The sequence below is a fragment of the Hippocampus bargibanti genome, linkage group LG01, assembly GCF_051943395.1.
Source record: "Hippocampus bargibanti isolate YZ-2025 linkage group LG01, ASM5194339v1, whole genome shotgun sequence".
NCBI lineage: Eukaryota > Metazoa > Chordata > Actinopteri > Syngnathiformes > Syngnathidae > Hippocampus > Hippocampus bargibanti.
The window spans coordinates 23519753-23545838 of NC_142734.1; the positions used below are offsets into that span (position 1 = coordinate 23519753).

The following is a 26086-nucleotide window of genomic DNA, read 5'->3' on the forward strand; positions in this document are numbered from 1 at the left end:
CGGGCCTGATGATTTACCAATCGAGGTATGGAAGTGTCTTGGAGAGGTGGCGGTGATGTTCTTGACTGGGTTATTCAACAAGATTTAGATGGTGAACAGATGCCTGAAGAATGGAGACGAAGTGTACTCGTGCCCATTTTTAAGAACAAAGGAGATGTGCAGAGTTGTACTAATTACAGAGGAATAAAGTTGATGAGACATACAATGAAACTCTGGGAAAGAGTAGTTGAAGCTAGACTAAGAGCAGAAGTGAACATTTGTGAGCAGCAGTATGGCTTCATGCCAAAAAAGAGTACGACAGATGCAGTGTTTGCTTTAAGAATGCTGATAGAGAAGTACAGAGAAGGTCAGAAGGAATTGCATTGTGTCTTTCTAGATCTGGAGAAAGCGTATGACAGGGTGCCCAGAGAAGAGCTGTGGCATTGCATGAGGAAGTCTGGAGTGACGGAAAAGTATGTCAGAGCGGTACAAGACATGTATCATGACTGTAAGACAGTTGTGAGGTGTGCTGTCGGTATGACTGAGGAATTCAAGGTGGAGGTGGGACTCCACCAGGGGTCAGCTCTGAGCCCCTTCTTGTTTGCTATGGTGATGGACAGGTTGACAGACGATATTAAACAAGAATCTCCTTGGACCATGATGTTTGCAGATGACATTGTGATCTGTAGCAAGAACAGGGAACAGGTGGCGGAGAAACTAGCGCTGTGGAGATATGCCCTGGAAAGGAGAGGAATGAAGATCAGTCGCAGCAAGACAGAATATATGTGTGTGAATGAGAGGGATGAGAGTACATTTGCACCTAAAAGCTAGCAACCACTCATTTGACGACAATGAGGTTAAAATTTTAGCGAAAGAACATAGATGGTTTGAAAGGGGGGGTAAAAGAAGCGATTCTTATAAAACAACAAAATCCTTCTTTAAACCGGTCTGGTGGGATGAGGTTCAATTTGGATCGTTCATAAAATAGCCTGCTTAGGCAAAACAGGTTAGGCAACATTCGTTATGCTGATGAGGTGATACCGGTGGGAGTGGGGGAAATAGGCCAGTCGTTAGTCAGGAATGTAGGAACAATCAGTGGGGCAACAGGGAGGGGTCCTCTGCTCCCCCCAACCTGAGAGAAGTGAACTATCATAGCTGTGTCCGGCGCCGCCATGCCTGGACATTAGGGATATATAAATAGGGCCGATACGACCAGTCAGACTTTAGTTCGCTGACGAAGCCTCTTGGATAGGAGGCGAAACGTCCGAAACCTTCAAAATTGTACAGATGACAGCTGAAGAAACCTTCTCATCGATTAGAGGGACAACTCATATTAGAGGCTTTGGAGAGAAAGTCACAGAGGCCAGACTGAGATGGTTTGGACATGTCCAGAGGAGAGAGAGTGACTATATCGGGAGAAGGATGCTGAGTCTTGAACTGCCAGGCAGGAGACCGAGAGGAAGACCGAAGAGGAGGTTATGGATGTGGTCAAAGAGGACATGAAGGTAGCTGGTGTGAGAGAAGAGGATGCACAAAACCGGGATAGATGGAGGACATTGATTCGCTATGGCGACCCCTGAGGGGAAAAGCCGAAAGCAAAAGAAGAGAAGTGGAAGTTCAGTTTTTTTGCTGTTCAGTTTTAGAAAGTTATGAGAAAGTTATTAAAAGGTGGCGCCCCCCTGTGTGGCTGCGTCCACAGCAGCACCTTCCTTTTCTTTTCTACTTTTTCATTGATTTACTTTTCCGTTTGTGCTTTGTTTACTTTCGTTCCCTAAACCTATGGGGAGGAGATGGGCATCTCAGTATCATGAGCTTTTGCTCATTGCCGTTATTTTTTACTTTTTCACCGCTCCTGTTGACGGGGAAACCACTCGCACTCGGAATCCCATTGTTTACAGTCAAGACCAGCTACTAACATGGAGAGCTGATAGCGGACTGGCGGCCGCCGCACCGGACATCCCCGATGAGCTGAAGAGGAGAAAACGAGGATGTCGGGCCGGGAAAGATCGCCGCAAAATAACGAGAAAATACCGACACGTTCTCCCGTCCGTCATCATGGTGAATGTGAGATTGCTCCAGAATAAAATGGACGAGCTGGCGGTGCTAACGCAGAGCCAGAGGGAGTACCGGGAAGCCAGCTTGCTATTCGTCACGGAGACATGGCTATTGGAGACATTGGAGGGCTTCCAACTCGTACGAACGGAGAGAAATGCAGGCAGCGGTATGCAGAAAGGATGGGAGATTGCTGTGTTTGTGAATGACAATTGGTGCAACCCTGGGCACGTCACAGTCAAGGACAAACTCAGCACTTGCGACATCGAGCTGCTAGCCGTTAGCTTCCAGCCCCATTACCTGTCGCGGGAATTCTCACACGTCATAGCCGTGACGACACACATCCCCCCTACGGCAAATGGTGGCGCTGCCTCCGATGCCCTCATGACTGTTGTAAACAAGCTGCAAAACCAGTCCCCCAACACCTTGTTCATCATCTCAGCGGACTTCAATCACATTTCCATGAAATCCTCCCTGCTAACATTCACACAGTATGTAACTTGTGCCACCAGAGACAATAACATATTGGACTTATTCTATTCAAATGCCAAGGATGCGTACAAACCCTCCCCCCCTCTCGTAAGAGCAGACCACAATATGGTTTATCTCCAGCCTGTGTACAAACCCCTTGTCCAGAGGCAACCAGCTGTGACCCACACGGTCAGAAGATGGTCCACAGAAGCTGAAGAATCTCTGCGGGACTGTTTTGACTCAACCAGGTGGGATCTCTTCACTGAGATTCATGGGGAGGACATTGATTCACTCACCAACACCATCACAGACTACATAAACTTTTGTCAACAAAACACCGTACCCACCAGGACTGTGCGGTGTTTTTCCAACAGCAAACCATGGATTAATCCCAACATAAAAGCCCTCCTGAAGGAAAAGAAAAGGGCTTTTGTGTCGGGCAACAGAGAGGAACTGAAGGCCGTGCAGATCCAACTGAGGAGGAAGATCAGAGAGGGGAATAAGGCCTACAGAATCAAAATGGAGGAGCAGTTGAAAGCCAGCAATGTCGCTGGTGTCTGGAAGGGCCTGAAAATCATCTCAGGCCACAAAAGCCCAGTGACATTGAACGAAAAAGACAAGGACTGGGCAGATGAGCTCAACCGCTTTTTCAATCGGTTTGACAAGACGCCTGTCGCCCCTGGTCCACCGTCAACTCCACCTGTAGCTGCATCTGCAAAAAAACTCTCACTGTGGACTTACCCTCCCTGCCCCCTCTCACGACCAGCTTCCCGCAAACAACAACTTCCCTCCCAACCGGTGCCACACCCTCAGCCGCCACTCTGCCTCCTGGTTCCTGCCTGTCTGTCACAACTGTGCAGGTGAGGAACCAACTGAGGAGGATGGAAGTGAGGAAGGCAGAAGGTCCGGATGACATCAGTTCCCGACTCCTCAGACCTGCTCCGACCAGCTGTGTGTCATTGTCCAACACTTGTTCAACCTGAGCCTGAAGTTGGGCAGAGTTCCACAGCTGTGGAAAACGTTATGCCTGGTCCCAGTGCCCAAGATTGGCAACCCAAAGGAGCTCAACAGCTACAGACCAGTGGCGCTGACGTCTCACCTGATGAAGACGCTGGAGAGACTCGTCCTTGCCCACCTGCGACCGCTGGCATGCTCATCGCTGTACCCGCTACAGTTTGCCTACCAGCCCAGCATCGGTGTGGAGGATGCCATCATCTACCTCCTCCACTCAGCATTGCTGCACCTGGAGATTGCTGGGAGCACGGTGAGGATCACGTTCTTTGATTTCTCCAGTGCCTTCAACACCATCCAGCCAAATCTATTGGGGGACAAGCTGCGGCATGCCGGAATCAACCATCACCTCACATTCTAGATTACAGATTACCTCACAAACAGGCCACAGTACGTGAGGGTAAAGAACTGTGAGTCCGAGAGGCTTCTCTGCAGCACCGGAGCGCCGCAGGGGACAGTCCTGGCTCCATTCCTGTTCACCCTCTACACCTCGGACTTCAACTACAACACCCCAACCTGCCACCTTCAGGCAGTTCACTCTGACGACTCAGCTATTGTCGGCCTCATTACAGAGGGAGACGATAGGGAATACAGGGGATGTGAAAAAAATACATACAAAAAACTGGACACTTGTAAATATGGGTTGATGCAATATATCAATATGCCTTTCTTGATACTTGCACTATGTAGTTTTTTTATGAAATGGTTTTGTACATTTATATTTGCACTGTATACATTTGACATTTTTATTTTGTTATGGTTAGAATATTTTGTTTTTTATCCTTTCACCCCCCCACCCCATCCCCTTTCAAATTGCTGCTGTGGACTGCAAATTTCCAGATTGTGGGACGAATAAAGGTTTTCTGATTCTGATTCTGAAAACCAGGATTTAATTTCTGAGAGGCAACGTGTAAGGGATGCAGGTGGAATAGAGGCGTCGGGTTAACTGGAGAGGTAGGGTTGGGTGTCATCCGCGAAGCAGTGAAAGTTAATGCCAAAATTGCGGAAGATATCGCCAAGGGGAAAAATGTATGTAATAAAGAGAAGGGGCCCCAGAACTGACCCTTGCGGCACACCAGAAGACACAGGAGAGGACCGTGAAGTGAATGAGTTAATTTGGATAAACTGTGAGCGGCTAGTGAGGTAGGAGTGAAACCAACTAAGAGGCCTAGAGTGGAAAGGCGGTTGAGAAGGATGGGTAAGAAATGGTGTCAAAGGCTGCAGATAGATCAAGAAGGATGAGAATAGAGAGGGAGCTGGTATCTGCTGCTATCAGAAGATCATTAGTGGTTTTTATGAGGGCTGATTCAATGCTGTGGCGGGGACGGAAACCAGACTGGAATTGTTCGTAGACGTTATTGTGAGTGAGGTGAGAGTGGAGCTGAGAGGCAACAGTTTTTTTGAGAATTTTAGCGATGACTGGAAGATGAGAAATTTGACGTAGGTTATTGAAATCGTTAGGAACTGAGCCAAGTTTTTTTTCAGAATTGGCATTACAGCTGCGGTTTTGAGAGGGACAGGAACAATTCCAGTGGATAATGAGGAGTGAATAATAGCTGAAATAAAAGGGAGGAGAGAGGGTAGACAATATTTGATGAGTATAGTAGGGAGGGGGTCCAGCTGACAGGTGGAATTCTTGGACTTGGTGATGAGGTCAGAAATTAATGAGGGAGTTCAAATGAGGACAGCAGTTGATAGGGAGTAGGAAGGTTGGGCGAGGAGAGGGATACAGAGGAGCCGAGGTGCTGGTGGATCTTGTTGATCTTTTCATTGAAAAGCAAAAGCAGAGCGTTGCAGGTGTCTGAGGAGTGAAAGTGTTGGGGGAGAGAGATAGGGGGTTGAATGATTTTGTTGTGCAGGGAAAAGAGAGTCTGTGCATTTCCAGTGTTCAAGTCAATCAGTCCAGAATACCATTGTGATTTTGCGCATGTGATAGAGTCCTTGTAATGGGTGAGGTGAGCTGTGTAAATGTCCTTGTGAGTAGTGAGGCCGGTCCCGAGTTTCGAAGTGTACTAGACTTACCTCTACTTCTACTTAAAGGACAACCGACACCATTTTTTTTCTTCCTAACTGACATCAGAAAAACTTTTATAGCATCTAAAATACGCAGTCTGATATTTTTAGTCATCAAAACACCAATAAAAATGAGTTAAAGTCCCCCAAAACTACTTCAAAATGACCTCGGAGATGCCGAGTTTCAGAAGGTCCCGCCCCCTTGTTCGTGACGTCACGCCAGGACGTCTTGCCTTGCTCTAGAATCAAAACAATGGCTTCAGGTTCGGAAAAAGATGCTTTCTTGTCACTCATCCAGTTATGAATATGATTCAAATAGTCCTGAAGAGGACAGCATAAATGTTTGCAAGTAGAGCCGTCAGGACTCCAATGTAGCGTCCCAGAAAATTCACAAGACGGCGCGGCGCGCGAGCTCCGTTGGAAATGGGCTGATTTGTCTGCTGGAAATTTGTGTCAACTAGTATCAAATAGTAGTCTTGGTGCAACACACAACGATTCATCATCTCTTTATTTATGTGTTTTCTTTCTAATTTCGCCATCAACACGGATCAACCAAAGTTTTCAGACCAAACAAAGTACCCAAAATGCATTGTGTGTGTGTGTGTTTCTCGTACAGGGACGTTCCAGACGTGAGTCTTAAAACGTAAAATATAGCTATATTCCGTGAAATCTTTGTAAAATACGCTCAGTAGAAGTCATTTGAAGTGATTTTACACATTATGGACACAACTTGTCTGGTGGCGTCGGTTGTCTTTTTTAGTCTTGCTTCTTGTTTTCAAGTCCACTCTTGACTCAATCACTGCCATTCACGAAATGTGTCCATGTTAGCGCTTTGTTCCAGCTTCAGCTGTTGATAAAGCACAATATAAATCAGATTGGATTTTGTACAGCCGCCCCCATTCCAAGTGCAGATAACTCCAGACCCATATAATTTAGGAATTAACTCTTTTTTTTCTGCTGAAAGCCAACTTAACTTATTCATTGTAATCCCCAAATTTATTTGGGAATTGAAAATATGACGTTGAGCGCCATTCCCAAATTTGTTTGGGTTTTGTTTTTTCTTGTTTGGGTGCTGATAAAACGCTGGCCAGCAGTCTGGCAATGTTTTTTTCACTTCCACAAGGGGGCAGAATTTGCCTTTTGTCTATGTTAGTGTTTTGTTCCAGCTTCAGCTGTTGTTAAAGCACCATATACACCAATATGTATGTATTGCATTGTATTTTGGACAGCCACCCTTATTTCAAGCTCATACAACTCCAGACATTTAGGAATCAACTATTTTTTTCTGGTGAAATAAGAGAGTCCAAGGTTTCCAACGCTGAATTGAACTATTATGTACTCCTGAAACTCAATATTTTGCGTCTCCTAGAATTCGAGTCACAATGACAATAACCCTGGCACTGGAGTGGACTCATTTTTGCACATGTCTGGCTGTGAATGAGTTAACAACAACTAAACGACTTTGAATCAATACAAGTGATTGACGTTTCACATAGCTTTTTGAAGCTGATTTTGTTTCTGGCGGCCGAAACAATGTCTCAATTCTTCCATTGTTTCCTTGCCTGTCGCACGTCCTCAGGGTGGAGCAGGTCAATGACAATTTGCTGGTCTGTCAGACTCTCTCCGCCAATCAAACGGGTATATTTCCAATACGGGTGTTCTTCAGCGAGGCTGAGCGTTCCGTTCCTAACGTCACCTTCCGTTATGTGGATGACCCGGTAATCACCGAGGCCATGCCGGCAGAGAGCTTCTACGCGTAAGACCCAACAGATTCAGACCAGACCAGTCCGGTCGTGGTTCCTGTGGACTGATGCTTGTCACTTTGCGGTCTCAGAGGGGGGCGTGTCATTGTGGTGAGTGGCCGAAACTTAGATGTGGTGCAACGACCAATCATGTCTGCGCGGGTGGAGCCCTTGGACGTCCAGACGGTGATCCGGAGAAGACGTTTGTCTCTTCTTGGCACCAAGCACCGGTTGATCTTCAACGTCACCGCGGCAATGGTGAGGGAGACAGCAGTCTGTTACACAAAGCGTACACTGTCATCTGATTTTCCACCTGTCTTGTTTCTCAGGTGTCTGAGCGCTGCTCTGTCTTTTCTTCCAATCAAATGACCTGCCTTACCCCGTCGATCTCCCCCGAGGTCAAAGTAGAAAGCGTCTGGTTTCAAATGGACAATGTCCATGTCCATTACAAAAGCATCAAGGTACGTTGCCTGAACCCGTGGAAAAACTTGGCCATTCACTTCAAGTCATGCTTGAAAATGTTCCATGTGGCTCAACATAAAAATGACCTAGCCAGTGTAGTTAGCGACAAACCTTTAGACCCATTTAACCAATGTTCATTAGCCATTTAAAATACGACTACCGCTACTAATACTTCACCTTCTACGACTAATACTTCATCTTCTCGTTGGTCTCAAGCCTTTGTCGTCTCCGTCTTTTAGGGCAAGAGCTTTATCTACTATCCCAATCCACGCCTCTTCCCACTCAACCGTGAAGCTCTGGATGCCCCTTACCACTTCAAGGTTGGCGGCGTGATTGCTGTGGAGGTGATCAAATGTCTGTTGTTATGGAAACATATCATCACTTGTGTCACAGCCTTTCTTAAAATGGACCTTTTTATCGCGACCACCAGGGCGAGGGCCTAATGCGAGCCATGACCAGACAGGAAGTGTCGGCTCGTCTTGGAGACAAGGAGTGTGAACTGAAGACGCTGGACAGCACTCACCTGTATTGTGAGCCACCTGCAGTCCAGCCAATGAGTGTGTCTGACAGCAGCCATCTACCCCGCCTTCAGGTTAGTTTTTGGAAGTGCACTGCTTAAATGTGTCAGAGCAAAGGCTGGAACACAGGAATTGTCTTTTACTGCCAGCAGAGGGCGCACACATCTATTCATGACCGACGACCAAACTATGCAGCCCTCTGCCAAGCTATATATAGAGTGTATATGCAAATTGAAGTGATACATTAATAAAACACGGTCTTCTTGATTTGAATACCATGCCAATGTACGTCCCGAGCACCAACATCCATAAAACAGCAGAACGTAGACATTTTAATGGGTAGCCTGTCCATGAACTGATAGATTTGTAACCTGGCTAATGAGATCTTCCTGAGGCTGCTAAAGGAGCATGGCCTGCCACAGGAGGCACTTTCGACATTTCTACATGGCTGTCATCAAATCCATCCTGTGTTCTTCCATCACCGTTTGGTTCGGGGATGCCACAAAATTGGACAAAATCCGACTTCAACGGACAGTTAGGACTGCGGAAAAAAATGATTGGCACCGCCCTAGCCACTTTTAAGGACTTGCACACTGCAAGAATCAAAACAAGGGTGTGAAAAAGCCGACTGGGCCCTCCGCAATGACGACAATGACATGTCTGGACAGTAGGGATGTATATAGGGCCTAAACTACCAGTAAGACTTTAGTTTGCTGACTAAGTTTCTTGGATAAGAAGCGAAACGTCCGACACCTTCAAAGAAGTACAGATAACGGCTGAAGAAACCTTTTCATCGATGGACCATTCCTGTACGACTGGGAGCTTACACAGACGTATTATTATTATTATTTCAGTCGGTCTTCCTCACTAAGATCGATCATCTCCAACTCAGATTCATCTGTGAAGACACATTGTTTCTTGACATCAATGCCACAGGTTGTCTTTAATGGCACAATAGCAAGGAGTTCTTTGATCACACAATCCTTTTTCACAGACCGTGTCCTGATCCAGCGCTAATGTTTGCTTTCTTCGGTGTGGATGACTCTGGCCTTCTCCCAGTCTATGATGTGGTTTTCTGTTTTGCAGTGGTCTGTGATGGCTGATTTATGGTGTTCCTGTTGTGCTTGTTCTTTCATTGCTCTTGTTTGTATTGTTGCTGTCTCCTTCTCACACTCCTTGTACTCTTTTTATTATTATTATTATTATTATTATTATTATTATTATTATTATTATTATTATTATTACATACTTGGCAATAAAGATTATTTTGATTCTGATTCCGGTGAAGGAGTTTCCCAAGTCCTAAATTCCACCCAAGGCTATATTTCTAACCTGAGGATGACAGTTTAACAGAACAGGCTGGTTCTGTTCACATCAAAGTGACCCCAGATTTTCTGTGCTTCCATTGTGGGCCTTGTGTTCGGCCAACTAAGCATACAACAGCATGAAACTTTAAAATATGATAACTTGTATTCTCTCTAATCTCTATCAAAATGGCATGCCAATTTTAAAACCCAGTGTGACTGTCACAGGTGGTGATGGGTAACCTGCAGGTGGACTTGGGAACGGTGCAATACGACAGCGACTCTCAATTGCCTCTCATCCCTTTGGCTGCTCAGATTGGTTTAGGCACTGGAGCCATTATCATCATCCTATCAGTGCTCATCGTCATCCTCATGTATAGGTTTGTCTTTGTTACACTCCAGAAAATAGGATTTAGTCTATTGAGTGTCTTATATTTTTTATACTTTTGCACTGTGTGCAATTCTGTCTCAAACATATTTAAAGGACAACCGACGTCTCCAGACAAGTGGTGTCCATAATTTGTAAAATCGCTTCAAATGACTTCTACTGAGCATATTTCACAAAGAATCCACCGCATATAGCTATATTTTACATTTTAAGACTCGCGTTGAATATTCCGGAAGTCTTGTTTTTGAGTTGGTGACGAGTCCTCACGTTACGTCACTGAAGGAACGCCCCTGACCGAAAAAAGAACACATTGTAGCAGTCCTTCCATCACGTCAATGCATTTTGCTGGACTTCGTTTGGTCTGAAAACTTCGTGTAGCACCAAAAAGAGGCAGAAGATGGTGACAAAGCTCCGTGTAAGGAATTAATCAGCTCGTTTCCACGGGCTGATTAATTCCTTGCATGGAGCTTTGTCACCATCTTCTGCCTCTTTTTGGTGCTACATTTCCCGGCCCCAGATACCTCAAAATGGCACGGAATAAATTCTTTAGTCAATTGCAAACATGTATGCTTTCCTCTTCAAAACTATTTGAATCATATTCAGAACTGGATGAGTAACAAGAAAGCATATTCTCCGAATCTGAAGCCATTGTTTTGATTCTCCAGCACGGCAAGCCGTCTTGGGGTGACACCACGAACATGGGGGCGGGACTTTCTGAAACTGGCCACTTCCGGTTTCATTATTTTGCAGTTTCAGCACACTTTAAGTCATTTTTATTGGTGTTTTGCAGTTGACTAAAATATCATACTGCGTGTTTTGGGTATTTTAGATGCTATAAAACGTTTTTCTGATGTCAGTTAGGAAATAAAAAAGTGATGTTGGTTCTCCTTGAAGCAGTTATACAGTTCTGAAACATTTTTATGCATGCAATACAGTGATACCTCTGCTGACGAATGCTTCAGCTCATGAACTTTTCGCCTCACGAACACTAAATTTGCAGGCATATAGTCTCGGCTGACAAAGTAGTTTTCGGCGGACGAACACTAAATCACACGGTCGAACAACGCCACAGTGGCTGACTAGTTTTCGTCACCCCTTTTCTTTGAGTGCGGACGTGGTTTGTTCTCGAGTGGTATTATGGGAGCGAAAAAGACCCCACCACAGGCTAGTGTTAAACCGAAGAAGACATAAAAAATGCCGGTCAAGCAGAAGAAGGAGATCATCAAAAAAACACCAATGAGGTGTGCGTTTGTGTGACTTAGCGTCCCAGTACCATTACGCTAAGTCGACCATTGCTACCATCCTTAAGAACAAGGAAGCTATACTACTACTACTATTACTCCTACTACTACTACTACTACTACTACTACTACTACTACTACTACTACTACTACTACTACTACTACTGCTACTAATAATAATAATAATAATAATAATAATACATTTCATTTCTAAGGGCCTTTCAAAACTGTCAAGGTCACTTTACAGTCACAGGATATGTTTTTCTGTGGGTGAGCAGCGGCAGCCACACGTGCCTGTGTTCACTCAATCCGAAAGTAACTCAAATAGATAGAAAGCTAGCGAGCTAGCTATTACATAGCTAGCTAGATAGATAGCCAGCCAGCTAGATCGCAAATAGATTGCAAATAGATGGCAAATAGATAACAAATACATAGCTAGAAAGTTAGCAAGCTAGCTAATAGATAGATAGCTGGATAAATAGCGAGCCAGCGAGATAGCAAATGGATAGCGAATACATAACAAGAAGAGGTTTTTAGTAAGCAAAACAGACAGTCCTTATGAATGGTGATTCTCCTGCCAAACATTAACTTCCTTCCCCCTTCCCCCACTCCATTGCATCAAGCATCAACTACCATCGCAAAGGTAAATAAAAGGACTTAATTATACAGTACAGTTTATTTATTTAATTACAATACAATAGCACATTTATTATACATAAAATAAGGTATACTGTGTGTAGTTTTAAAGCTTATTTAGTAGAAAAGTATGTTTTATGGGGACCTGGGAACAGATTATTCTCATTTTAATTGTTTCTTATGGGAAATAAATGTTCGGAAGACGAACTTTTCACCTCACACACACTTTCTGGGAACCAATTAAGTTCGTGAGCTGAGGTATTTGTTTTTTTTTTTTTTTCCCTTTTCAACCCCCTTTCAACTTTGCTGCTGTGGATTGCAAATTTCCCCATTGTGGGGATTTTAAAGGTCTTCTTCTTCAAGAATGTTTTTTTGAATTTAGGAGAAAGAGCAAACAAGCCCTGAGAGACTACAAAAAGGTTTTGTTGCAGTTGGAAACATTGGAGATCAATGTGGGTGATCAATGTCGGAAGGAGTTTACAGGTCAACAAAAGCAAAAAAAATAATGTAATTTTCGTCAAAATGAGCACAATGTTTGCTTTAAAAGTCTTCCCAATGCGCCTTTTTAGACCTGATGACAGAAATGACGGACTTGAGCAGCGACGTGGGAGGACCGGGTCTCCCTCTGCTGGACTATCACACCTACGTAGAGAGAGTTTTCTTCCCCGGCCACCAGGTGGCGCCACTCAGCCGCCATCTGGACCTACCAGAGTCCAGAAGGCACACAGTAGAGCAGGGCCTTCAACAACTCAACAATCTGCTCAACATTAGACCCTTTCTCACAAGGGTGGGTGGGACAATAATAATAATAATAATAATAATAATAATAATAATAATAATAATAATAATAATAATACATTTCATTTTTAAGCGCCTTTCAAAACTCTCAATGTCACTTTACAGTCACAGGGATAAGTTTTTCTGAGGGTGCGCAGCGGCAGCCACACGCGCCAGCGTTCACACAACCCGGAAGTAACTCAAATAGATAGAAAGTTTTTAGCTAATGCATAGCAAATATATAGCTAATAGATAGCCAGATAGCCAACAGCTAGCCAGCTAGACATCTTACAGCCAGTCAACTAGACAGCTAGCTAGCTAGCTAATGGATAGCAAATAATAGCGAATGGATAGCCAGATAGCCAACAGCTAGACAGCTTACAGCCAGCCAGCTAGACAGTTAATAGCTAGCCAGCTAGATAATGGATAGCTAATGGATATCAAATAAATGACAAATGGATAGCCAGATAGCCAACAGCTCGACAGCTTACAGCCAGCCAACTAGACAGCTAATAGCTAGCCAGCCAAATAGCCCAAAATATCTACATATTGGTTTATATAGCGCTTTAACTAAAGCTGAAGCTGGAACAAAGCGCTAACATGGACAAAAGGGAAATGCTGCCCCCTTGTGGAAGGGAAAAACATTGCCGAAGGCCATGGCCAGCGCTTTATTGGCACCCAAACAAGAAAAAACAAAACCCAAAAAAAATTGGGAATGCCGTTCTACGTCATATTTCCCATTCCAATGTGCCAGATTGACGGGCCACTGTGGCCGTGACAACCAGATCCTGTCTGTCTTGCAGTTCATTCACACCCTGGAGGCTCAGCAGGGCTTCTCCCAGCGGGATCGTGGCTATGTGGCCAGTCTCCTGACCATGGTGCTGCATGAAAAGCTGGAGTATTTCACTGAGGTCATGAAGTGTCTACTGCAGGATTTGGTTCAGCAGTATGTTGCTAAGAATGCTAAACTCATGCTGCGAAGGTACGTTAACTATTTCAGATGAGGGGAACATCAAGTGGAAGAGGTTTTTAGTATTTCTGCCTTTGTTTGATGTTTCAGGACAGAAACAGTGGTGGAGAAGATGTTGACCAACTGGATGTCTATATGTCTCTACTCCTTTTTAAAGGTTCGTTCCTGTCTGTCCCTCACAGTGTTTCATTTGTCAATCTGTGACACCCGCGTGTACTGCACAGTGATAACTCGGCTTATGAACGCTTTAGCTCATTAACTTTTCGCCTTCCGAACCTTAAATGCGCGATAATAGAATTGTCCGGTTAAAACTTCGTTTGTCTTTCCTGGTTCGCGCATTGTCTGGAGTTCACTTGATAAAAATATCAGCAAGTACAATAGATGGTGAACAAAAAACTACTTTATTCTAATGAGACAGAGAAGGCACTTCTCGTCTCGGTGGGACGAAGACATGAGCACACGAGCAAAAAGAACAAAAGAGCAAAAGAGACCGAGCTCCCGCTCTGACAAGTTTTTAAACATACAGAGTGGCGATCTGTTGTCCAATCAGTTGCGAACAAGTCGACCTTTCCCGTCCAATCGGTTACGAGCAACTCAGTGTTGGGCGGGTCTCAGATTGAAGTTGGAGCCGCTGCTTTTTCTCCAACGGCTATTGAACTAATAAGACTGATAGTTTTATTTAACTAAATTAGACTGAAATTAAACGTGCACAATTCATAATATATACTAAGCTAAACATGAAAAAACATATGTTTACTTAATCTAAACATGAAATAACGTAATATGTTTACTAATGTGCATAAACACTCTATCATTCCCTCCTGTTGTACATTTAAACATCAGTTCATACATTTCCAAAAGATTTCATGCATGCACGTCATACTAATTGCACAGGGAACCATTCTAATCTCATCTATCCAACGTCTAATATTATTTAACTTACCATGGAGAAGGCGAAAAACCTCTATCACAATTTTGCTGCTGTGATATATAACCTCTCCATTTTTGAGGGTTTTTAATGAGGAAAACTCCTTCTCGGCTCTCCGTTTTCTTTTTTTGCTTTTGTTCTTTGGAGCAACCACTCTCTGGCCATGGTGTACTATCCCTAGCTACAACACTGGGTCCCCTTCACGCATTTGTTGATACAAAACCTTTGCGTAATTCACCTGGGAATTAGTTATCATATTCATTAGCATTGTTCTTAAGCATGGAATAATACAACCAATGACTAAGAAAATAAGTACAATCACAATTGCGAATGGGATAAACATTCTGAGCAAAGTCTTATACCAAGAGCCCGTCAAAGATCCACGGTTGATCAGGCCGGTGATCTTTGGCCATGGCATCTCTGAGATCCCTGACAACAGACAGAGCATCAGTCATGTTTATGGAATTCGCTTCTTCGGGTATGTACGTACAACAAGTATCACCCACCATAGCACAGACGCCCCCTTGTGGCGCTGTCAAAAGGTCCAAAACCATTCTATTTTGCAGCACCATTTGTCTAATTGCTGCAATTTCAGTGTTTTGCATTTCATCTACTTCCAAACTGGCGTTTACAAACACTTGAAACCTGTAGTCAATTGTTTCAATTCGTAGCATGTTTTTAGCTACTCCAATTTGTGGAAAAAGAGCTAACATTACCTTACTTCCTGTGCTATGGTGTTTGAATTGTTCTGGAACATCAGTTCCCCAGATCGAATCGTGGGGCTTAAACGACACTCTTCTTTTCACATGATGGTGTGCTGGACGACTGGTAACGATGAAAGTATTGTCAGTCACAGTAACAGGTGCGCACATACCGTAGGCTTTCGGAGGAATAAAAGAATATACTTTCCAACCACATAACCACCAAAGATGTGAAGATACAGGTAAAATAGTGACATTGGTGTTTAACGGTAGCACGTATAAACATCTATTCTCATCTATAAAACCTAGATTTTGACCTGTACCGTACATTGCAACGCATACTGGTAATCTCAATCCGCTCTCGGTCATAACCTGATTTTCAGTTTCCAAAATGGTATCCAAACTTGGAACAATCTCTCCTCTCGAAGCATTGCGAAGAACTGGAAAATGTTGATCAGGTTTATGCGAAGATATTAACATATACGCAGCTCGAGCCATTTTATCTCCAAATACCTTTGAATGCACTCTTTGTTGCGTTACAGAATGTGGCATAAAAGAACAAACAAAGCAATTACTTTTCCTATTTTGTTTAGCAATTAATGTAGCATAACGATACCACGTGTTTGATAACAACGGATTCCAGTCATGTTTTTCTCCTGCAAATGGTTGATATAATGCGTCCATGACATCTGAATTTTGGGCTTTTTTGTCAGGTGTTTCCATCCAGGCTGTCGGTTTGATGTGTGGTTTGCGCTGGAAAGGCGATGTCACGACTGGTGTTGTCAAAGATGACAACATGCATATAGTTACAGGAAAACCAGTGTGATGTTCACGAAAATCAGGACAGAGTCTCAAGTCCATGCATCTCGCAACCTTGTGGGTTACGATAACGAGTTGGATATCTGTCATTGTGCCAGTTCCAGTTCCTAACCAGTTCCCTTGAGTTATCTTTCTGACAATTCGTTTTGCTTCTTGGGCACAGCTATTTTGAACCCATTTTGTTTTGGGCTCAGAATGGACCACAACGGAGTCCCAACCAGTGGTCCAAGTCTTCCCTGACTTGATACGAGCGTACCAAGAACCATGAGGGTAATCACTTCCCGTTTGTCGTGCTTCGTTCATGAGGATGTTAAGAGGAAATGAGATGATTCCTGCATCTTGTAGTGGCAAGCAGGCTACAGGATGTGCCATGCTAGGGCACTTTTCTGTCATCGTTGGTTGCAATGGTGGAGTCTGGCAGGCTGATGGAATGGGAGGCTTTACGTGCGTCATCTGGATTGCCTCCACTAATTCATACAGCAAGATGATGTGGACCAAACCCATGGCTATTGAGTGGTTTGGCTCCGTCTCTCTTCCACCTGCTCCGGATCTGGTTGGTGAACGATTTTGCAGTGGCTTTGATGCACCCAGGTGGACCTCTCGGCGATTTTGATGGCAGTTGGCGTGGTTATCAGCACGGTGAATGGCCCCTCCGACTTTGGTGCAGACCTTGATCAGCGCCTTCGGGGAGCCCAGCAGCCTCTCTGTTCCTGCAAAGGGAACACAGGACTGCGGCAGTACACATGCTGTGGACCTCTTTGTTGTTGTACAACATTTCACACAACCATTTTGCCAACAAAGCACCTGGATCTGATTAATTTTCTTGCCAGGGCACACCTTCCCATAATGGGAGGATGAAAGGTCTGCCATGCAAGATCTCAAAAGGCGTTAAGCCATTATTAGTGGGTGTTATTCTCATATATAATTTAACCAAAAACAGACATTCAGGCCAAGGTTTGCCTGTTGCCTCCATGGTTTTTCTGAGTCGATTTTTTATTGTGCCATTCGTTCTTTCAACCAATCCTGCACTCTGTGGATGATATGCACAGTGGTTTTTTAATTTAATACCTAAATGTTCAGAAATTTTGGTGATTACGTCATTAACAAAATGTGGTCCATTATCACTCCAAATTATTCTTGGTATGCCATGTTCTGGAATAATATGTTTGCATAATGCTTTTGCAACGGATAATGCATCGGATTTCTTTGAAGGCACAATTTCCACCCATTTGGTGAATGAATCAATTAACACCAAACAGTATTTATAAGAATTACTTGTGCTTAGTTCAATGAAATCCATGTGGACCACTTCAAAGGGGTGTGACCCTTGTGGAAATGTTCCTCTTTTTGGTCGCATGTTACCTTGTGGATTGTGTTTACAGCAAATCAAACAACTCCGACAAAAGTTTTTTGCATACGAATTGAAACCTCTGCTTAAATGGAATACTTTCCCTGCTATAAACACCATGCCCCCTGTTGATATATGTGAACTACCATGGCTCAATCGAGCCACCATAGGGAACATGTTTCTTGGTAAACATGGTTTGTTGTCTATTTTATACAACTCATCAACGAGCTTAGCACCATCGGCAAGCCACAAATCTTTTTCAGACTTTGTAGCTAACGCTTGCATGTCCTTTAAAACTTGTGTAGGCACTAATTCACGCATTTCTTGATTGACCAAATTGAAAGTAGTCTGAGCGGCGTTCTTGGCTGCTGTGTCCGCTCTCGCATTGCCTGAGCTAATTCTGTCTTTAGCTCTCGTGTGCGCTGCACATTTGCATACAGCTACACTTTTTGGAAGGAGGATAGCTTTCAATAAGCCTCTCAATAAATCTGCATGTTCGACAGATTTTCCGTTCGATGTAGTCATTCCTCTGCGGTTCCACTGAGCTGCAAAGCAGTGAAGTGTGGAAAACGCATATTGACTGTCCGTAAAAATCGTCACCGTTCTCCCTTCCGCCCATTTACACGCTTCAGTCAATGCAACAATTTCTGCTGCTTGTGCTGAATACGTGTTTGGTAATGAGCCATCAGCAACAATTTCAACATCGGTCACAACAGCATAGCCTACCCTGTTAGCCCCTGCGTCTGACCTAGACGCAGAGCCATCAACGTACAGGTAGATGCTGTCAGGTAAAGGTATGTCTTTTAAGTCTGGTCGTGGTTTGCAGTTCTCATTTATTCTGTCAACGCATGAATGTGGTTCTCCGTCCACAGGTAGAGGTATAAGTGTCGCTGGGTTAATGCTATTGCACCTCTCAACAGTTATATGTGGTTGTTCCAGCAGGGTTGTCATGATAGACAAATGTCGTGCTGGTGACAAGAAGGTCATTTTTGTGCCTGTAATCAATAAGTCAACTGAGTGTGGTACCATCAGCGTTGTGGGATGAAAAAGTACTAGTTCAGCTGACGACTGAACTGCCAACGCTGCGGCACACACTGCTCTAACACATGCTGGAAGAGCTGCAGCTACTGGATCCAGTCTTTTAGAATAGAATGCAACTGGTCTCAGCTTTTGTCCATGCTTTTGTAACAGGACTGAAGTCATGTATTTGTCTTTGCAGTCAACTGTTTGAACAAAAGGTTTGTCATAGTCAGGTAAAGCTAAGACGCTAGTGTTTGCTATCAAATTTTTTAATTCTGTAAATGCTTTACTGCCCTCTTCGGTCCACTGAATAGAGTCTTTCAGTGCCATTTCGTCTTGGTATATAAGTGTCAATAATGGTTGGGTAACTTGTGCATAATGCGGAATCCAAGTTCTGCAATAATTGCACAGTCCCAAAAACGTCATCATCTGTTTTTTCGTCTTAGGTCGAGGAACCTGCAAAATTGTCTGTTTTCTCTTAGTTGTCAACTCTCTTCCCTTTCTTGACAAAAGATATCCTAAGAAAACTACTTCTTGTTGACAGAACTGCAATTTATCCAAAGAAGCTTTGTTACCTGTATTCGCTAAATATTGGAACAAAGCTATTGATACAGTCTTGTTCTCATCTTTAGTCGGTGAAGCAATTAAGATGTCGTCAACATACAAAAGAATCTGAGAAGATTCAGGATGTTTAAAATCAGCAATGCACGAAGACATTTCCTGTGAAAAAATTGTAGGACTATCTGTAAACCCTTGTGGTAATCTTGTATATGTATATTTTTTCCCATTAAATGTAAATCCGAACCAATGACGTGAATTTTTGTGTAACGGAATGGAGAAAAAGGCATTGCTCAAATCAATCACTGTAAACCATTTTTTGTCAGGTTTTAAACTGTTCAATAATGTGTGCGGGTCTGGCACACACGGAGCACGTGATTGTATGGATTTATTTACCTGTCGTAAATCATGCACCATTCTCCAAACTCCAGATTCCACTTTTTTAACAGGAAATATCGGTGTATTACATTCACAAGTTGGGTCTTCAATCAAAATACCAGCTTTCACCATATCCCGTATTACAGGGGTGATGCCAATAATAGCGTCCTGTTTTAATGGATATTGTTTAAGTCTTGGTCGATAAGTAGTTTTAGGCAATACTTCAACTGGTTTCGCTGTTTTAAGTAAGCCCACATCAGTTTTTCCCGATGACCAAAGGGTGGCAGGGACGTCTGGAAAGTCCTCCGCCCCTAAAGTGGCCATCAGTGATAATTCTAGTGAATCGACCTTTACTGGGTCCCCCATAGCGTCAACTACGAAGGACTCCAGAAAATTCACTTTTTTGGGTTTATACCCTTCTTCTGTTGGTATTAAAGCTATTTGCAATTTTTGTAACAGGTCTCTCCCCAACAAATTTATAGGACACTCTCCACTCAAGACCATAGTGACCTTGTATGGAGTTAGTCCCTCATCTAAAATTTTTATTGGTTTGGAAATCGGTAACAATGTCACTTTCCCATCTGCAGATACCACAGAAATTTGTTGTCGACTCGGAGTGACACCTGGAATGGTGTCTCTTAACACTGATCTGCATGCACCACTATCGCAAAGAAATTTGACATCCTTTTTCCCGATTTTTAGCCAATAATAAGGTTTTTCGTTTTCCGGTAAGGTTAAGGCAAACACATTAGTCAAATCCAAGATTTCAACTGGTTTTATTGATTCCCATTTCTCACTGTTGTGATTGTTGTCATCAGTGTTGAAATGGGGTTCCTCACGTCAATCTGAATGTTTTGTTTTATGTCCTTCACCATATCGCGTATTATATGGTGGAGGTCTGTAAGATTTCCCATGTTTCCTTTTCGGTATAGGTTTCTTCTTGCAGTGGGGAGCAATATGCCCTACACTGCCACAATTGTAGCATCGATCATTGTGCGGCATCCGTCTCTTCATCCGATCCTGGTATAACACGTTCTCCATTATGTTACCCATGGTAGATGCCATCACATGTTCCATCGGCGAATCTGCACCATTTCCCCACTTTTTTCTCACCACTTCTTGGGCGTGTATTGCCCACTCCATGAGATCAACCAACCTTCCAGTCCGGTGTTGGACATAATGTTTGCGAATGAAATCTCCAATTTCCGGCGTCAAATTCTGCAAAAATGTTTGCTTGAATTGGTTGACATATATGGAATTCTCATCAGCAGATTCAGGAATACAGCAGTGGTTTCGAAAAACATTTTCCAAGCGTCCCCGAAAAATGTTAATATCTTCCCCACGTAACTGTCTACAATTCTGAATCAAGCCAAAGTTTGGTGTTTTTTTCCATAATGTTCGGATGTTTTCACAAACCAATCTTCGTTGGGTTGTTGCTTCCTCGTACGTCATATTTGTTCCCATCGATGTTTTCCCAGTAAAGTCACCTTTCACCCGATTCCAATGGTGTCCCAAGCATCTCCTGAGAACCTTAAGTGTTTCTTGTCCATTCAACTGATTAGAAGCACATAATTCCTCAAAATTCTCAGTCCAACTTTCTGCATTTTCAACAACATCACCTAGTCCTTTACACGCCTCTGCAACATCACTGTCGCCCCATGGCCGATAAACCAAGATAGTTTGATCATGTATGCTTGAAGAATTAGGATTTGCTACCTGAATGAGTGGCAAAACGTCACAGTCGCTTCCATTATTCATTTCAATTCCATTCAACTCTTCAAACGGATACAATTGTCCAGAACAATTTGCTTTGCTCCTCGTACGCGAAGAGACACAATCAGCAGCAATCTGATTTTTAATATCAGGTTGCAATCCTCGTATTCCTCCAGTAGGGGTCATAAGCGCTCCATTCTGCTGGTCTGCCCAACAGACATTTGGAGTCATCACCGGGGGGGCCCACCCAGGGGGGCCCACCCGCCCCACAGGGGTTGAACAAATGGCGTCCTCCCCTTTCTTCAGCCCTGCGGAGGAGGGGGAAGAGAAGGAGTGGTAGGAGGGGGGTCGTGGCGCCTGTTTGGCGGCGCAGCCGCCCCCCGCCCCTCCTCCTCGCCTCCCGTGGGGGAGCTCTGGGGATTGAAACAATGGCTGCTCTCCATTTTCCACCAACTTTTCATTGGGACGTGCAACAGACGAAGCCACAGTTTCATCGTCAGAGCCCACTTTGGAAGACATTGCAACTGTCGCTTTCTCCTCTTTTTTCATCCGTTTGGCTTCCATTTCTCTCTCTCTGATTTTTGCTTGCGCAATCCAAGCTTCGCAGGCAATTATCTCGGCACGTATCTTTCCAAGAGATTTTTTCATCGCGGATGCTTCCTGAAGTTTCAATCGAAACATGATTTCCATCAAAGGCTGTAGTTGCAATGCACCAGAGAACGTACTACAGTCCATCCACTTCTTGCAATAAAGTTCGCTACCTGGGAACTTTTTGGACATAAACTCTACGTCCCTATGAATTGGGGTCTTTTTAGAAAAAATAGCACCCATTTTCACGATTGCAACAACAAATTCCTTCTTTAACCATCACCAGAAAGGAAGCACACCTCGCGATGTTGATTCAAACCCAAGAACAAAAGGCGTGATTCGCGCCAATCCTCAGCCAGGATGCGCGTTCACGCACACACACAAGGAATGCTCTTACGCACACACGCACACACACACACACCAACCAACGGCTCAAATGACTTCGCCCCCACCCTTTTTTCTCTCCGAGACAAAGAACTTTCTCTGTGCCACTATGCTAGCATAGACAAACCAAGTTAAGAATGTATTTTTGATCTTATTTCTTTCCTCTCGACTCAGTACTATAGCAGCTGCCCTAAAACACTTCCGCTCTTCAGAATAAAAGCGGTCCACCACACAAACTGAATCCCAGCTATCACCACCTTGTGAACAATATTCTTTCGCTGGAAAACTTCCGATTCACAATTCGGCGTGTGGATATTTCGTGCACATTAATATGCACTCCTCCACCGGCATACGTATTCTCATTTGGCCACCTTGCCTAACGAAAATCGCTTCACACCGGTCCGTACGTGAGTCAAGTGGAAGAGACCGTCTCTGGCCAAGAAGAGGTCTCACAATGCATTCAAACAATGGCTGCTAGCTAGCGCGCTACTTAGTGAACTTTTGAATGCTGCCGTGTAGTCCTTCAGCCAGAACGCGAGGAGCCACAACGCCACCAGAAAGTTGTGATTCTTTCCGTCTCTCGCGCGGAGGATTGCACGAGCAGGCTTCAGTGAAGAACGAAAAAAATCTTCGTTTCTTCCGTAGGTCGAAGCCAATCAAAGAGCAGGTTTGACGCGCCTCTCAATGCGCGCCTCCCGTCAAAAATCATAAAACGGGTCAACCACCAGGAGCTTCTTTAGTTCCCGTCTCGCCTCGATTGGGTCACCCAGGTTGTAGTCCTCACGCAAAGGCAGGTTGACTTGGCACGGGTTTCTTGGCACCAATTAATGTCCGGTTAAAACTTCGTTTGTCTTTCCTGGTTCGCGCATTGTCTGGAGTTCACTTGATAAAAATATCAGCAAGTACAATAGATGGTGAACAAAAAACTACTTTATTCTAATGAGACAGAGAAGGCACTTCTCGTCTCGGTGGGACGAAGACATGAGCACACGAGCAAAAAGAACAAAAGAGCAAAAGAGACCGAGCTCCCGCTCTGACAAGTTTTTAAACATACAGAGTGGCGATCTGTTGTCCAATCAGTTGCGAACAAGTCGACCTTTCCCGTCCAATCGGTTACGAGCAACTCAGTGTTGGGCGGGTCTCAGATTGAAGTTGGAGCCGCTGCTTTTTCTCCAACGGCTATTCTATTCTATCCTTAGGATAACAATCGTGTATGTTTTTGCTCAAGTTTTTCCTCTATCACGGTTCAATTGAGGAAATAAGGATGTTTATCTCAAATTGAACTGAAATCAGCAAGATAGATGGTGCTAGATTCAATGATAAATGATTATGATTAATTCACTCTTTTGAAGCTACATGCCCTTTTCCATGTAAGACAAATCATTTTGAAATCCTGATTTGGGCACATGCGAAATGAAATGGAAATTGTATAAAATGACAGAATCAAAGAGTGACTTTATAAAATTATGAGTTTAGTTTGTCAAACAGAGCTGAACCATGTTCTGTACACAGCTTGTTCAAGCCATTTGAAACAAGCCAGAGTTATTTACGATGCCTCTTATCAAGGGTTTTTGTCAGCACAGAGCTTCAAAGAGGGGTTTAAAAGACCCAGAGAAAATTCGGAGGCCCTGCTGGCTCGTAAACGACGGTTCAATTGGAAAAAGTAAATAAAATGGTCAGTAAATTGGGCTGAATAACAGGAACATTTATCTTGAATTGGATGGAATTGGCAAGGTAAATGTAACTAAATTTGCTGGTGATTAAGTCCTTACAGAGATTCACCAGTTGATATTGTTGGACATTTCATAGAAGGAAAGTTATAGATTTATTAAGATAATGATTGTGACCTGATCATTACACTGGTTTTGACCTGACAGTTGTCATCCCCTGAAATCAAAGAGCAGATGATTTGACTCATAAAAACGATACATTAAATTTGATCGGATGCACCTTTATTAGTTTCTGAGCAGAGAAAATAATTTCAAAAGGAAAAGATGGAGTTGCAAAATTTGATGACTGAACCTTTTTCATTACGCTTTTTGTGCAGATGATGTGTAAAGTAACAATTCGCAAACAGAGCTGGGATGATGGTTGAGAAATTGTTCCAATTGCAGGATGAATTGGTGAACTGTAGGGTGCACAATTTGCATCCACCCATCCTGTGATTTTCATCCGGAGTATCATCCGAACCGAATTTGCATTCTTGGTGTTTTTGGAAACAAAGTTTAATCTCTGCTTCAGTTGTCATAGGACATCCAACAAAGGAGAGGCCGCAATGGCTGGTGGGATGCACCTGCAGAACTAGAGTTGGCACACCCACCTGATTATTTGGGATCAATGACAAAGTCCATATTGAGAATAGTTTTGTTTTCCAAAAGCATAATGTGTGGCATTTATTGTAATGCATGACAGTTTTTATTGCACATATTTCTCAACCATCTAGCGAGCAACGAATTGTTACAATTAGGCTTGATTGAATTGAAAGTATTCAATGTTGGAGATGCAATGGAGGAAATCCAACGTTTATTAAGACAGCATGCGGATGCTAATTTATCTTCTGGCTGCCTTTGCGTACAGTGATGACATTTGTCAGTTCAAAAGTAAGTTGTAGTTACGACAAAAAGTGCAAGATAAACTGTTAAGATTTATATGCGAATTATTATCATTATTATTATGAATTGGTTGCAGTGCACATTAAAGTCATTGACAGCAGTGCACATTAAAGGAATTTCTCGCCGGTAAGAATGAAATTGGCAAATGAGTTGAGTGGGCAAAAACATATGTTTACTTAATCTAAACATGAAATAACGTAATATGTTTACTAATGTGCATAAACACTCTATCAAGAATCTTGCCATATGAACTAGTTTTCGGGAAATACACGGATCGCCACAATGAGTGATGTGTCGTTGCGAACGAGCCGGTTCTGAGAGCTCCTGAAATGGCAGCTGTCTTTTTTCCCTCTATTCCTCGCCCCCAGTCTTCAGTTAAAGCCTCACGTGATTTGTCAAGATCCATGGTAGAGGAGGGAGGGGACACACGCAGCTGTGAGAGGGGGGAGGGGTTACAGAAACACACACACACACACACAAAAGGGAGACGACAGGCTTGAAACAAAAAAACAAAAGTGAAAAAAAAACAAAAGTGAAATGGTGAGAAAACGGATAGAAAACATTGACATTTTGACTTGTTTCAACTTTATTGATAGTTCAAAGGCAGAGTGTATACAAGGTTTAAATATCCCATCAATCAGGCTCCACAAATAACCCGCACTTCCACAAACATAATTGGTTCCTCACCACACAATTTGAAGATAACATACAAGCAAGTGAACCAGCTATTAATGAAGTTTCTAGTGTGTCTGCCTGCATCTGTTGCTGTTGAATTATCACAACTTCTAAGATGTACAACCCAGAGCTCCTCGAGACACTTTATTCAAAAAGCTATCCATTCCATCAAGCCATCAACGACATCACAAAGGTCAATAAAACTACAGTGAGACCTCAACTTACGAACTTAATTGGTTCCCAGACAGAGTGTGTAAGGCGAAAAGTGTGTTTCTCAAAAAAAAAAAAATCCCATAGGAAACCATTAAAATGGGAATAATCCGTTCCCGGGTTTCCAAAAATATACTTTTCAACTAAATAAGCCTAAAAAACTACACACAGCATAACTTATTCTATGTATAATAAATGTGCTATTGTATTGTAATGAAAGCAATACACTGCATTGTATCATAAAGTCACTTTATTTACATTGGAGGTCGAAGGTCAAAGGGAATTGCTGTTTGGAAAGAGAGGTGCATTTCATGAGGACTGTAATTAAAGAAATAAACTGTGCTGTAAAATGAAGTTTTATTTACCTTTTTGATGGTTGTTGATGGATTATGGAACTGTTGGTAACTTAACCTCTGCTGCTGTTCGGTCGTGTGCTTCCACCGAAGATCACTCCGCCATCCGTGGTGGGTGTGTATTATGAAGATAGTGCTTACCATAAGGTTTAATTTTCATAAATTCGACGTTTGTAAGACGAAAAGTTTGTAAGATAAGGTTTTTGTAAATTGAGGTCTCACTGTACTTTATTAT

The 26086-nt window shown here is 43.3% G+C and overlaps 1 protein-coding gene across 6 annotated transcripts in view; it reads left to right on the plus strand.

Annotated features, from left to right (window-relative positions):
* Window positions 1-26086, plus strand: part of plxnb3 (plexin B3) — a 110284-nt gene that overhangs the window by 50255 nt on the left and 33943 nt on the right. For all 6 annotated transcript variants that reach the window (XR_016115986.1, XR_016115987.1, XM_089004347.1 and 3 more), the window contains exons 18-27: window positions 7106-7282; window positions 7361-7526; window positions 7598-7729; window positions 7970-8074; window positions 8161-8322; window positions 9781-9932; window positions 12200-12300; window positions 12387-12604; window positions 13398-13576; window positions 13655-13721. Coding sequence is in view for 4 of the 6 variants with exons in the window: in XM_089004347.1 (XP_088860473.1) it covers window positions 7106-7282; window positions 7361-7526; window positions 7598-7729; window positions 7970-8074; window positions 8161-8322; window positions 9781-9932; window positions 12200-12300; window positions 12387-12604; window positions 13398-13576; window positions 13655-13721 (1459 nt within the window). In the remaining 2 variants the exon portion in view is untranslated. The remainder of the gene's footprint in view (window positions 1-7105; window positions 7283-7360; window positions 7527-7597; window positions 7730-7969; window positions 8075-8160; window positions 8323-9780; window positions 9933-12199; window positions 12301-12386; window positions 12605-13397; window positions 13577-13654; window positions 13722-26086) is intronic.